This window comes from Epinephelus fuscoguttatus, linkage group LG7 (genome assembly GCF_011397635.1).
Source record: "Epinephelus fuscoguttatus linkage group LG7, E.fuscoguttatus.final_Chr_v1".
NCBI classification, from domain to species: domain Eukaryota; kingdom Metazoa; phylum Chordata; class Actinopteri; order Perciformes; family Serranidae; genus Epinephelus; species Epinephelus fuscoguttatus.
In genome coordinates this window covers 33,309,726-33,324,985 of record NC_064758.1, presented here as the reverse complement: position 1 = coordinate 33,324,985, position 15,260 = coordinate 33,309,726, and the positions used below count along the sequence as shown (strand labels likewise).

At 42.5% G+C, this 15,260-nt stretch overlaps 1 protein-coding gene across 10 annotated transcripts in view; it reads left to right on the top strand.

Annotated features, from left to right (window-relative positions):
- Positions 1-15,260, top strand: part of LOC125891352 (ankyrin repeat and SAM domain-containing protein 1A-like) — a 101,255-nt gene that overhangs the window by 67,354 nt on the left and 18,641 nt on the right. For 6 of the 10 annotated variants that reach the window (XM_049580575.1, XM_049580569.1, XM_049580566.1 and 3 more), the window contains 2 exons: positions 1,167-1,236; positions 5,759-5,874. In XM_049580575.1, the coding sequence (XP_049436532.1) occupies positions 1,167-1,236; positions 5,759-5,874 (186 nt within the window). The remainder of the gene's footprint in view (positions 1-1,166; positions 1,237-5,758; positions 5,875-15,260) is intronic. The other 4 variants (XM_049580571.1, XM_049580568.1, XM_049580567.1 and 1 more) reach the window with 1 other exon arrangement.

Below are 15,260 nucleotides of genomic sequence, written 5' to 3'. Positions count from 1 at the left end.
TAGAAGCCATTTCACTACTAAACATCCACGTATAGATATAGATGATGATGAGAACCTAACAAATGTTCCCTTTTTTCTCCCGATGGCGCTTTATTGCCTCGTATAATTATACTAATGGGGACATATAACCTGTCTCGGGGCTTTTAGAGCAGCAGCCCGGACCATCTCTTCACATGAAATATTTTCCAAAAAAGCCAGAATGAAGATCACTCAGTTTAATAAAAAGAGAGTGACAGCACCTGACTCGTGCGACAGCACCGTCATTCTCTACCTATTCCTTTTCTGTGCTTCACATGTTCATGCATACAGTGGATTTAAAATGGGGGGGTATGTTTCTGTGCTGTGACAGGTGTAATATTGTAGCTCAGTGGCCCTCTGCTGCTTCAGTGCCCTAATGAATGCATTTCAGGGAATATTTCTGAATGTGTATGAGGCGTGGGTATCTGTGACTTTGCTTGGGGAAAACACTGTAGTAGTGATCACATGCATTCTGTAGAAATGCATGAAATTACTGCAAGAAAAGATGGGAATCTGGGTGTCTTTCCTGTTTTTAGTTATTACCCTTTCCTCTCTGGCTTTCTGTGAATTTATGCTTACGATTAAGTTGCTTTAAAGCAACTGACAAGTGTTAGGGAAGCAGACACAGGTATTGTACAAACAGATGAAAAGCATAAATCACTTGACATTGTTTCTGTATCTTTTCCTTAAACTTGCACACTTCTTCTCTCAGCTCGATTGCCTTAAAACTTCTGCTTTGTGATCATTTACATCAGATTGTCAGACGCGGCCGTCTGTGTAAATCAGTATTGTTTTGGCTGCAGGCAGCAGATGAGAAGCAGCTACCTGAAACCAAGAGCCAATAGACACGACTGCAATGCCGAGGCCATAAATGAGATATAAAAGCAATCAACCGTGGCACAGCTGCTTACGATGCCCTTCAAAACCTTTATTTATGCGTCTCCATAAAACCACTGTGACTGACTTCTCTCTCGCTAAAGGCACCCTTAGTGCTGTCATTTGCTTTTGCGGGGTGACTGTAACATTTGGTGGTTTAATGTTTAAAGCATGGGGGCATTTCTTTGTATTTTTGCTGCTGGTGAGAGGTGGAGGCTAAACTACACAGGCTGCTCCAGGTTCTTATCTCTGTCTTCTGTTCCTGTCCTCAGATCGAGAAGATCATGACGCTGATTGGTGCTGGCATCGATTTTTCCAGAGATCAGCAATATGCTACACCAGGTACAGTATGATCGTCACTGCCTTTTCATCCTGTTAAATGTTAATTAGAGTTCATCAGCTATAAATTGAGTGGGTTTTTTAATATTTAAGAATTAATTACAGGCAACAGCTGAAAATTTGAGGGGAAAAGAGTGAACTCAGTCGTTTTTCTTAAGCTCTTACTGCTGATTTTTATCTGTTCCTGCTCACCTCTGTAATAAATTTCACCACTGTTGCATTATTAATCTCTTGTGAATCTTACTGCGAACGCTCCAGGTTTGAATGTAGAAACCCTAAATAACCCATTTGGCAGTAGGCAGAGATCTCGGCAGGCAGTATTTCTGCCTACATTTCCTGAAAACCTTTAATCAGCCTAAGTACGTGGTTCACTTGGGTTTATTCTCACAGGAACTTCTCTGACAGTTACCGTACTTGTCTTGTGCTCCACACCAGAACTGCTTGGATTTGCTGTATAATCATCCTCCGAATGCTTTGATCCGTATCGGCGCCCTCAGGGGAAATCAGGTGTCTGGGACACACGGTCAATGATCCAAAAACAAATTGCAATTCAGTTAGCAACAGAGGATTGGGTACAAAAGTATAATGCGAGCAGACAGTTGGTTTTAATAGAACAGGTGAGAAGAGGGATCGACATTAGCAGCTGCACAGAGTGGTAAGAAAACACCTTTAAATAGCTTTACTCGACCTGCGGTGCAGAGAGTGGAGACCTAATGGATTCATTTAACTTGTTGCTTGTTTGTATGAATTTTGAAATGGAAAATGTGTAGGAACTAATGACGACTAATTTCCCTGATGTTTAAACAGAAGTTTAAACATAGACTGGTGGACTCATATACACACAGTCCCGAAATAAACACACGCACAAACAGGACCTATGCATGCATTAAATGGAGAGATGTCAGCGCGAGGGGGCTGCGCGTGGACAGGCACCCCAAGCAGTTGGGGGTTCGGTGCTTCAAGTGCACCTCGACAGTGTCTAGGAGGTGACCTGGCACCGCTCCAGCCACCAGTCCACCATACTTGGTCCATACAGGGACTTGAGGCGGCGACCCTCTGTCTCCTAACCCAAGTCCCTATGGACTGAGCTACTGCCTCCCCAATTTCATCTATAATGTTAGTAATTGTAATTGTCCAAAAAATATCGTGTAAATTATAAGAGCCATTTTAAGACGTTAATCACATTTTTCAAGAAACAAATTGTAATTTCTATGCTGCTGAAATGTGCAGCGCTTTGCACCATGCAGTGTGAACATTGCACATTATCCTACAAAAAAAACTGACAAAATGAAAGTTAACAATTAACATTAAGGAAAGTAAATCTTTAGGAAATGTGCCTGATTATTACAACAGCATTTTTAGAGAGTGAACACAATAGAATAATAATAAATTGAATGATAAATTTAACTGACTGTTATTTTTGTTGCGGGCTCAGAAGGGTAGCAATGTTTAACCGACTAGTCCAGTGTTTCTCAAATGGTGTGCCGTGCCATGATGCCAATCCAGGTGTGCCGTGGGATTTTGTGCTAACCACACATTATTATTGCAATATTCACCTGGGCCTGTACAAAAAGTTATGAATGAATGTAAAGTGACTCTATTCAGTATGTTGTGCGCAACCATTTCCTAATAAAGAGGCAAACTCTTGCTAAAAAATGTAATTTAATTTAATTAAAAAAAACTTAACGGGGAACCAATTTGTCGCGTGGGATTTCTAAGCGTGTGACACATCAGAGGCCCCGATTGGCAGCCAGTGTGAGGAATGATAACATTTAAAAGGAGAAAGCAGTGAGTGGGACAATGAATTGCTTTATTGGTTGGAGCAATTACAACAAATCACCAGCGAAGACGACCTACCACGAAAGAAAAGAGAAAAAAAGTCAGTAGACAGTATCACGAAAGCTACCTGTCTTATTTTTATTTACTCATGTCGTTTAAGGGTGATGACACACATTATAGAAGCTTTTGTGCACACATATAAATACCACTGGACTAGTCGCCTTATCATGCAAACTCCCACCAGGAACCCTGTTCTTATTTCAAAGCAGTGGTTGCTCCATGTGTGTGTGTGTGTGTGTGTGTGACACAGGCCACCTAGCTTCTAAGCACTGCTCTCTAAACCTAACTCAGAAGGCACCTGAGAGACACTTTACTAGATCTAGCTTTTTCACTCTGTAAAGTAACGTCTTTGTGTTAGGGATTCTGTACCTGCTCTCCTGTTATTCTTTGGGCTTTTCAAAAGCCTGTCGTCAGAGTTGATGGATGGCGCCCGGGGACTGTAGCAGTAAACCCGCACAATTGACTCCTTCCCTTCAGCCTTTCACATTATTCATCACTCACCTCCAGTTCACACTTTCCCTCAGCCACATTTTAATATATTTAAGCATTGCAGCGGCTTTGCACAAAAGTTGTCTGTCTTCTGATTTGAGCCCTGCTGTTTGTTATGCCCTGCACCCGAGTGAGCTGTTTAAATATTAACTAGCACGCATGTCAGGGGATGAGCTCATTTTGCTCGGTAGACATGAGGAAAGCTGAGACCACTGCAGTGAAGTAGTTAGCGGCCCATCACTCGCTGTATCTATCTGGCCTGAACACGCCTGAATCCACTCCTCATCTGTGTGTGAGCCTCAATCATCTCAGAGCCAGCGCGCCCTCAGCTCTGTCTCAATGAAGCAGCTGTCAGGAGGCCATCAAGGGACTCGCTGGAGAGGAGCCTCTCTATTTGATGCACTTTTTTTCCTCCCTACCCGCTCTGATTCAGTCCAGTGTTTGCCTCCTCTCAGTGTTGACTGGAGCAGTGATGTCTCTGGCTGATTGGCTCTGTGCCTGCAGTCTCTTGTACTTTTCTGCTCTTTGCTGATTTACTTCTGCATCAGAGTGAAAGAAATGACGGAGGAGGGTGAAGGAAACCTAATGAGTGTGAGAAAAAGAAAAAGACTGATACAGAGGAGCGACTGCGAGTAATGAGGGGTGGAGGGTCTGTAGCTGAAACGGCAGCTCGCGCTGACATAGAGCAGCCACCTGCAGTGTTTCAGAGAGAGGGAGAGAGGGAGGAGTGGGGAAGCGTGTGCAATGAGGAGAGGGAGTCAGAGTAAGGGAGGAGAGAGGAATTGCAGGCAGCAGAATTGTGAACAGCCAGGACAATAGAAGGACGCCAGCACGGCATCTGTAGGATTAGGTGGTCCACTCCTCAGCCCACAGAGGACTACTGAGGGGTTAGAAGTGGCTGCTGCTGAACTTGACCACATCTCAGAGACTGTACCAGACTGAGGAGAGACAGTTTGAGCACTCTCGTCTGCAGAGGAGTTCATTCTGGGGGCCAGCTATTACTTAAGTGCTCTTTGAAGGAGGTGATTGGATCCTTGACTGGATTTTTTACTCCGATGACACATTTCTAAGTTTCTGGAGTGACCAAAAATGGGATTTATGACGTGGGAATCTCCTCTAAAACAGGATTGGTTCTGCACTAGGTTGAATGGATGATGAGAGCGCTAACAAGGGGAGAAAAAGGCTTTAAAATGTGCATTTTACACATTAATGTTATGTTTTGATATCTGTCTGTTAATGTAGGTTGCCAGCTTTTTCTAGATGGTATGTAACTTTTAATAGTGGTTGAGATGCAGTTATCCACTTAAGAGTTAAAGGTAATTTAAGTGTGATTATCGCAATAGAAAATGTGTGTTTCTTGCTTTCAAATTGAGTTATATCGTACTGGTATTATGTAAAGAAATAGAGGCAGTCGTCTGTTCTTGTACAGGTTAGGCTCCCCTCGGCTCAGGCTGCTGACAGCCGTCAGTGTCGCTTTTTTTCTCAGTCAATCTCAGCTCATGAGTTTCTGTCTGTCCTGCCACTCTCCGTGTGAGCGCTGTCATGTTCTCAGGTAGATTGCTGTCTGGATCGTGCGTGGTGGATTATATGCTGAGCAGGTTGTGTCTGTGAATCGGGGATGAGCCTGTTTGGTAATTAACTGTCACCTGCTTCTTGGCTGCAAGTTTCCAAAGAACTTCCTGCGTGGCTGAAACACGTTAACACTTTATCTCTGAGTTTCTCTTCATTACAAAACTGGATCTCAATTTAATCAGCTTAATTTTTGGACACAAGATGTTACCTCCTGACATGGGACGTTTTGACTTTTTTCCGAGTTGGAGATGAACTGTTGTTCAGTCCAGTGAGGCAGCGTCTTGTTGATTGTAAATGTGTTTTTGGCATGTTCCTGACTGACTGTCACAGCAGAGAATTTAATGGATATTAGCTGGTAAAGCACCAGCTCACAGCCCTTTATCATTTCCCTCTCCCCTGAGATCAGGGGTACGTTAAGCCATCTTGGGTGACTGTGGTTCAGCCCCCGCTGCCCTGCGGGAGCTGACGCCCTGTCCACAGAGGACACTGTCTCCCCCGCCTTCGTGTTGCTGGTGCGCTCGGCTCTGCTGGCCGAGAATGATGTGGCAATGCCACGTCTCCTCCTCAGAGTGCCGCTGCTACCGGCTGAAAGGTTTCTCCCTCCTGAAGCGCTTTCCCCTGTCAGCAGGTGCTGCCGGCCGGCTGCTGGACCAGCCTGTGGGAGACTGGCTGGAGCACGTGGGGCTGCCGCAGTATGAGAGCAAACTACTCCTGAACGGCTTCGATGACCTGCACTACATGGTGAGTTCCCCACTTCTTTTAATGTCTAAATTGACCTTAATGCTCTTGAGTGTTGCATCCACTTGTCTTCCCTCACTTTTATGATCTGTTTCCTGTTGTCTTTCACTGTCTCACTCCTGCTTAACTCCAGTTTGTGTCTTTGTGCAATAATCCAATTGACGCCACCCTCCATTAGCTGTGAGATGATCCCATTAGCTTCGTCTGAAGTTCAATTAGCTGAAATCTGTAACGACCCCTTCCCTTTTTACGATGAGTCTCACTTGTTTTTCAGCAGCTGCAAGATTTTATTGTAGAAACTGTTTATTCTGAGTAGATTCAACACATAACTCAATACCACACATTACACCACATGCTTTATAAAAGTCACAATATCCTCTAAGTGATTCAGTGGCTGAAGCTTCCCTCTTGGCTCTGAGGCAGTGCATTTATCGATGTTTGCTAAGATTTACACATCCTTTCAACCAGACAATATGCAGTTTGATCCGTGCTGTCAAATATTCTGTTTACAGGAACTATGATATCATTACTCCTTGTTGCGTCTTGAATTAGGTTTATGCTGCTCTCAGGCTCTCAGACAGTCTGTCTCCATCTGAGGAGGCCGCTGTCATGGCCTCTCACTTACAGTCAGTGGGCCGGCTGCCTGAGAAGCAGCTGATGCCTGGCCAGAACGGAGAGACGTCTCAGTGAGCAATGGGATGCTGTTGCCAAGCCGACAAGTTTATAGAGCCCAAAGTGTGCGACGCCACTATGAGTTGGCTCCGTTGCTTGTGTCAGTAATGAGGACTGATGGAGGAGAGAAAGAGGGACCCAGCTGGTAGGCTGAGCCGGTGGGTATGTTGGGAATGAGACTGCCGTCTTGTGTGTCAAGATGAAAACTGTTTTCTCCTCCATCAGGCGTGTCATGCATCTTCTCTTTAACACGAGAAGAGCTGTTTGCTGGTTTTCATCCCATCCAAACACCACAGTTGATTTCACTTTTTGTGTTTGGTGAGAAACTGTGAATGTACATGCAGAGAAACAACAACTCTCAAAATTCTTGACACGTACAATGTCATGTACATGCAACTTATTTAATGCCCACCCCACATGGGCTTACAGGACACCACATATTCATACAATCCAGATCTAGAGTGTTGCATATAATGTATAAACCAAACAACCCTCCAAAACTAAGAAAAAACAATTTCTAAATCTCGGACAAACATTCAGTATATAATACTCGAGAGATCAGAGTAAATACTAATTAAATCGTCCATTTTACCTTCTTTTTCAGGCTTTTGGGACAAAGTTAACAAAGTTAAATAAATCAAAATTAAACACCTATTCCAATTTTTAATCATCTGCACACCAGAATACTTTGGGCCATTTCATCTTACTAATTTCATCTCAGCTAACGTTTAAAAATAATTATAGTTTGCACAACACAAAGAAAACAATCTTAAAGATAAACTGTGCAGGATTTTCCTAAACAAACAAACTAAAAAAAAAAAGTACTCATACTCATACAGAAGTAATCTCTCTCAGAAATCACTTATGAGCTACTAGAAGTGTGTGGCAGTGTGTTCAGGGATGCTGATGACTACCTGTATTTTCTAATTTTCAAATGTATCTGCATTTGGGATGTTTCTGGGTACAGCACACAGATGAGGTTTGGACTTTACTGAGGGTCCATGTCATTGGTTCGACAGCCCATTGGTTCGACATCCCATTAGTCCGACTGCCCGCGGTGCTGAACGGTTCGCGGCGGGCGTATGGTGCGCCACGACCGGCTTGAGGCGGAGCAGGCTCACGGCTTATGTGTTTGTCACTTTCTTTTTCATTTTAACCCACACCATGATCTTTTCCTGACCCTAACCAAGTGGTTTTTGTGCCTAAATCTAACCAGACCTTAGCCACAGGGCATCATGATGATTTCGGAATGGACTTTGGAACAATGAGTTTAATGAGTCATGATTTTAGTGGTAATGGTACTTTTTGTATTTCATGTTCACTGAAAAAAAACAAGAGCAGGGGCATCTCTGTAGCACAACAGTGCTGCATGTGTAATGGTATGTTTTGACAAATTTGAACTGTATCAAAAAATTTAGATATTGCACTTGGCCATTTTGTGATTCAATCATATTTTGAATAATTGTGTAGTATCAGCTTTTCCATTACATCAAATATAACGTTCCTACAGTAGCAGCCTGCAGGGAGCATACGAGCAGTGTAGGGAGGAGTTTCAATGATGTGTTTACAAACAGTAACAATACCCTCACTGTATACCTTTAAAAAATGAGATAGAAAAGATTAGATGGTATATGAGCCAGTGTAGCTCCATTTGGTCTTATGTTGCTTTAAATGAGCTGTGTGTGACATTCAGAGCATATCTATCATTCAGAGTCTGATTCAGGATTGTCTGCATACAGTTCTCAACACGAAGATGGCTGAGCTGGAAGTGAGCATCTAACAGTGTTACCTTAATAAACAGTGCTAAGAATGACAACAGTGCTGACAGAGCTAACATCAGCTGTTCTCTTTCACACATGTAACACACAACAGTAGATTGTTTGTGTCAAAACAGCTGTCACCTACTGGAAATAGTGTGGTTTATTTGCGGAAGGCACCTAAGGAGAGTTTGCAGGTGGCAGGACATGACGTGGATTACACCGCAGTCATGTAGCCAGTTTGTAATTTCGTCATAAGCGGCACAATCTCTTGCAACTCCTTTAATTTGTCTGATGATTTCGGCTTCGGACCTTACTGACAGAAGTTCCCAAATCTCGTCATCTCTCCAGTGAGACAGTTTCTTGCCGTCTTTGTGTAAATGAACCTCTTTCTTCAGTTTGTTTTCTTCAGGAAGCATCATCAACACGCCCACTCGCTTGCTGTGAATTCTCTGCACAGTTACCTGCTCTATTCACACATGGGCTCAATCGGACATTACACAGACTTTGTCCTAGGGAGCTGGCAGAAAAAAAAAAAGTAAAATGTCCAATCCAATCGATTTGGACATTAAACGGATACGCACTGTGGGTAACATCTAGCTAATTTCAGGGTTGGAGTGCGTGTGTGAAAGGGCCTGTTTTACCTGGGGGGAAACCAGAGGGTGGGCTCTATGCTGCGATGACACCGTCCAGATATCAGCGGTAACCATCGTATAAATGCAGTGAGTGGCAGTGAGGAGCTAGCCAGTGGGATACACATACAGAGCTCACAGGGACTCGCATGCATGCGCGGTCGATACGTCCACACCAACAACAAACAAAGACGTCTGGATTACGACACACACAAAGGGAGTGTGACTTCATTCTGTGCTCAGAACGCCATTACACCACTATATCTTTACATAGCATATAATGTTTTGCTTCTGTGTTAATAACCTCACATACTGTGTAGTTGGCAATGTCATCTTGTCAAAGGCACACTTGTAACCTCAGCACTCCACATTACTCCTTGATTCGGTCACACAGTGTTAAAACCTGTTATCCAGCAGCGTGTTGTATCTTCAAAGGCATTTTCATGATCCGACAAGAGGTTTTCTGTCTGTGTGGAAAGATAAAATGTTTGCCCGGGGTGAACCCAATGTTTCAATGCATTATTTTTCACAGACTATGAAATTGTAAATTTAGGGCAGCTGCCTCAAAAATCATGACAACAGCAGTCATGAGCTGAACCCAACCCACAGTGAGATGAATAGAATATGGAGTATAGTGTATAGAGAAGGGTGTTAAACTTCATGCAGCCTAATATGAGTCACCTCTCAGTTAATTCAATAGTTATGAAGTTACATTTAGTCTTTTTTATAGGGTGTTTTAGTTGCTTTGTCCGTCTTCTGGCTGCATATTAAAGTTAGAGTATGGCAGGTGGCTCTTTGGTGTTGTTTGGAGATAAATTATGCCCATTATGGTTTCTTGTTAATTACAGTGTGTTAATTAGACTTATAAATATTGTATATTAGGACTTCTCGGTCTCCAGAGAGCAGATTTTGTCTTACTAAGCAACAATGTTTAACTGTTATGGATACCATTACAAAGCTAGAACCTTTACACAAATTAAAACCAAAATAGATGAGATTATTTCGTGCTCTTTATCTTATAGCTGTAGACCCCAGCTGTGTCTGACTAATTTCAGCATACACTGATACCTGCATGATACTTTAATCTCCTTTACATAACCTGAGAAGAGAGCATTTCCACATTTATCTGCCTCTCTCCTTTTCATCCGGTGTCATCAACACCCATGTTTAATTCTGCGCCGAAGCCTCTGAAGTTACTCTCCAGGTATAATCTTCCTACTGTCTTTTAGTCTTTCACACCATCCTCAGCCCTGAGTACTCGCTCTTTTTCTTTTTTCCAAAGCGGAGAGCTGGCAATTTTTCTATCTTTAAACGCGGCTTACAGACCACCTGGCTTCCTGAAATCTCCAGAGGATTTGGGAAAAAAAGCTGCAGGCTTTAAACAGCGTGTCCTTCTCTCGGTAAATGTTGACCTTTTAAGAATCACAAATGGGTCTCATTTGGAAATGAGATTTGCCCTCTGAGTCACCTTGTCTTTGCTAAACTTTTCTAATTGTGTTAAATGTGCTCGTGTGCACTGAGGTGGATAGAACAGGAACAGGTTTCATTGTTGGCACGGTTACCAGTCTGATTTCATTAGTAGCACCAGACTCGAGGCACCGCACATTTATGGAGCCCTGAAATGTTCAATATTGAATAAATAAATAAGGAATTATGAAATACATTATTGCATTAAAAGGTCAGTGTGTAGATTTAGGGTCTGGTCTGTTTGTTTTAAAAGAGGAAGAGACCTTTGCGGATAATATGGCTCCTGGTAAAACCTTCCTTAATGTCCGGGGCCAGTAGTACAGAGCACCTTAAGTTTGTTCCGTAAGTATGACGCCTTACATTAAAATACCTTGCCAATAACTGACAGCAAAAGTCCCATTGCATAAAACCACAGAGCACTCATTAATTATAAAGGGGCTGGAAGAGTGCAGCTTCGGGAAGTTGAGTGATAAATCCCAGATGGTCATAATCATAAACTGACTTCTGGTAAAATTTAAAGTACACATTCATTTGCTCAAAATTAAGCGTGTCCATCGGGTTCTCCCGGTCACGGAACACTCTTCTAGGGGTGCCTTAATTTTTCTCATATATCTCCATAAACCCAACCATGTTGCGGTTGATGGAGTCAGACATACTTTATGTTTTTGTCCTTACTCTGGTTACTATGGTTCTTTGTGCAATGGTTTAACAAACTTTAAGCATTTCTTTAAGTATAAGACCAATATAAGGAAAAAGTTCAATCCTTAGGTAAATATTTTTTAAGTTATCAGAGACAAATGGTCAGCACACATTAGCAGGTGCTGCCCACCTGCACTGTGCCAAACATCATAGGAGAAACATGGATTTGTAACCTGAAACAGCTTTATTCAGTGTTTTTACCAGTTTTAATCACCTGGTCTGTTTATTTTGGAGAGGAAGAGACCTCTGCGGATAATTCGGCTTACGGTAAAAACCTCCTGAATAAAAAACACAGAAGGACTTTTAATGGGGAGAAGTTTCAGCTGGTTGTAATCTGCAGTTCTCACCACTAGATGCCATTAAAGCTCCCAAAATCTGACACACTGTTCCTTTAATAAATTGCATAAAATACAGAAAAAAATAATTTGTAAAATAATTCAGCACGATATTATAAAATGTTACTTGTTTATTCTTATTGTCATAGTTGACTGTAGCCTTTTTTTAAATCTCATTTTAATGTATAATATATGTCTAATTAGTTTAACTCAGTCATCATCATAATATATTGATTCATTTATAGATTTTCTACTGTGCAGTTATTTATTTCATCATGTCTTATCGATTTATTTAATATTGAACACTTTCTTCGTACTGATTGACATTTGAATGAATCCATTCTCGTAATTACCAAATTGATCCCATGTATCAGCTCTAAATAACACACAAACTCTACATATACTTAGACATTACAGACATGCATCGCTGTAGAATCATGGCTGACTCTGTGGGCCCTGTGAACATGATCTGTAGCTCAGGGTCTAGAGTGCATTTAGGGTGAATCTAGCTCCACTTTTGTCAATTAAATGGCACATAATCTGAGTGCAAGGTGAGACGCAAGGGGCAAAGAGGTTGTATTTTGTCCCTATTTAATCAAAGGTGTGTTTTGGGTGTAATATGAATTCAGTGTCATCTCCCATTTCCTTAAAAAACAGTTGCCCCTGCTCCTGGTGTAAAGTATTTACAGAGCAGATTTGGCAAACTCAAGATGTGAGCGCTCTGCCTTATTCAGATATTAGACCAAGTTTTTGTTGGTCAGTTGTATAATGGCTTTCTGTGGCCTGACCACACCTCATTTTAAGACCTACACGCCCATGGGTGCACAGATGGGCACAAGTACATGTTCTTCTTACACAACGTAGGCGCTGGCCGTGAAAATGACAACTGCGTTGGTCTGAAAGTTGCAATGACAGCTGCGCTTTGCGTCGGGTGTAAGATAGAACCCTCAGGCTGAATCTCTTTAAGAATATGATACTGCCCTGATATCTCCTCTGTAGCTGAGCTGTTATGATAGACAGTCAAGAAGTCAAATTCTTGTGCAGGCAGTAACAGTCTTTTTAATCCTTTTCATCGTCAAATGTAGAAATTTAGCGTCAACTGAGCAGCACACTGTGCCAGTCTCCCTTCTTTTAATCTTCCCGTGGGTAAGAACAGCAGTGACAAACAATGGCTGAGAAACAGCATGTCCGCTGTGCAGTGAGATCACTAATTAAACAGTGTTTACTCTGCCAGTCAGACGCTGTGATCTCTGTCTATCCTGCAGGCTCGCTGTAGAAGTGGATCAATAACAGCAGTGATTGTATTGTGTTCAAGCACCGAAGCAGAGACAAGCCCCTTCTGAAACCAATTAGATGCTTTTTATCGACTCATGGAGCAAATGTAGCGATGAAACAAGCCCTGTGCGGCCGTGCTGCGCTCCAGCCCTCGCTGGTACTGACAAGTAATGCTTGCTGAAACGAATCCACTCTTTTTTCTCTCTTCTCTTCCTTTTCTTCTGAGCACAGCTTCTGGTGTCTGCGTCGTCGGCTGTGACAGGATCAGCCAACTGAGCTCCAACTTAGTTTGTATTCGAGGCAACTGTGTCGCCGATGCACTTCTGCAGGGACATCGCTGTTTGAAGCTGGCATTCATGGGGACGGTTAGAGAGGAGCAAATTTACTTTATGTTTCATGTCAGTGGAGGTGACTCAGTGTGCACCAGAAGCAATAACTTCTCAAGAAAAAACTTGGCTTTAATCTATAAATTGCACAAAGGTGAGAGAAACATGAGACGACCCAACATCTTTTTGTACTGCTGTGCAGCATCTGTGTAATCTCAGTTCGATTGTGTCTCCTGTCTTTTCTCTGTCCACGTTGTTATTTTCTGTCGTTGGATAAATGCGGAGCAGTTACACTGGAGATAGTCAATGCCACCAAAGCCTGCAGACAAATTGGAAATTCAGTAATGGCTTCATGCATTAGAGGCTCATGGATTGGGGATGGATTAATTGATTTTGCTGCTTGAGTAATGGTGGTGATGAATTGTTGTCCATTTGCCTCTTTCAAAAACATTTGTGCATGAATTTGACAGAATACACGCTTCATTTTAAAATATTTTTGTCATTTTTGTCTGTCACCAATTCCTCGTGTCTCTTTGTGACTGTGTGTTCTTATGACAGCCTGTTTAGGAGGACAAACTATGACTTTCAGTGCTGCTGGTTGGCTGTCCTTTAGACGGTCAGGATGAGTGATCCGTGCCCTCGAGGCCCTGGCCTGAATTCAGAGTGCTTTTAAACCAGAGGGACCGCTGTCGCTGCTCTCTGGATCGGCCGAGGAGAGAGCAGCATTTTAATGAGAGGAAAGGGGAAAGCAGAGATGGATGGGCCGCACCAAGCGCAGACACAAAACCACCTAGCCTACAATACTCTAGATCTATTCTTCTCACCCGAGTTGTGCTGATGTCAGCTTTCTCTCAACTAATGTATTCTCACTTTTTAGACCTGCTGAGGAAAAAGCGGAGCCACATTAGTCAGGATTTTCCCCACAGAGTTGTCACCGGCACGTCCCTTCAAGTCACACTGTTTGTGTTCTCGGAGTCTTTGTGTGGGGATAAATGGCTTATCAAGATAAAGCAGAGGTGAATGTAATATTAATGTTGCGGGAGATGGGAGTTTCATCAACTCTGCTACCTCTCAAAGACAAGATGATCCTTTTTAAGTATCTTCCACCTTACAAGGGTTCAAATTTAAAGTCCTTGCATCCAGTAGAGTTTAGTTCAGGCAGCAAGCTGGTGTAGCCAGCAGATATACTTTATGGGCCAAGATTTTCTCTCCCATGCAACAGTCATTTCAGCTAATTGCCAAACGTATATCTACATATGAATGTGGATAAATAAATAAAAATGCTAATAAAAAGCTGAATCATGGGGCGCCCAGTGGCTCGATGGGTAGAGCAGACGCCACATATACAAAAGTAATGTCCTTGCCACAGCGTCTGCGGGCTGGATTCCAGTCTGTGGCCCACCACCGTATCCAACAAAGGCAAAAAGCCAAAAAAAAGGCTAAATCATCATTAGATGATAGCCAGTATGTTCAACACTGCATTTTGGCAAAATGTGCTCTGCCTCTGTTGCTCTCCGCACGGACTGTTTACCTGCCACTAAAGTAATTGGACGGTACTGTTAGGATCACAAACAGAAACCAGAAGGCTTTGGATAACTTAAATGTGGTTTGAAATAAACACTGCAACAAATCAGCTCAACTTCCAACTAGGGCTGCAACGATTAGTCAACTAATCGATGACTAATCGACTATTAAAATAATCGGTGACTATTTTAGTAGTTGACTAATCGGTTTGAGTCATTTTTCATAGAAAAGTACTATAAAAGTACCCCAAAATACTCTTATTGCAGCTTCCTACGTTCAAATATTGGCAGCTTTACACACTCTCCCATGACGGTGAACTAAAACCCTTTGGCGTGAGTACGAAACAAGACATTAGATGACATAATTTTGGGGTTTGGGAGAGACAGACCGACATTTTTCAACATTTTAACACATTTGTCAATAAAATGATTAGTTGACAATGAAAAGAATCATTAGTTGCAGCCTTACTTCCAACCTAGAAATGTCTAGTTATGTCAGGTAGGGCTGTAACTAAAGATTATTTTGTCTATTGGTGTTGTTTGGTCATAAAGTTAATCGTGTGGCAGGTGCTCCTTCCCCACCGAGCTCCCTGTTTCCATCCTCACTGCATGCCGGTGTCGAACAGCGGGTCACTGCTGCTCGCCCCGAGACACACATTCTCACTGACTAACTAATCGGCTCTGCTTACTTATATTATTGTAG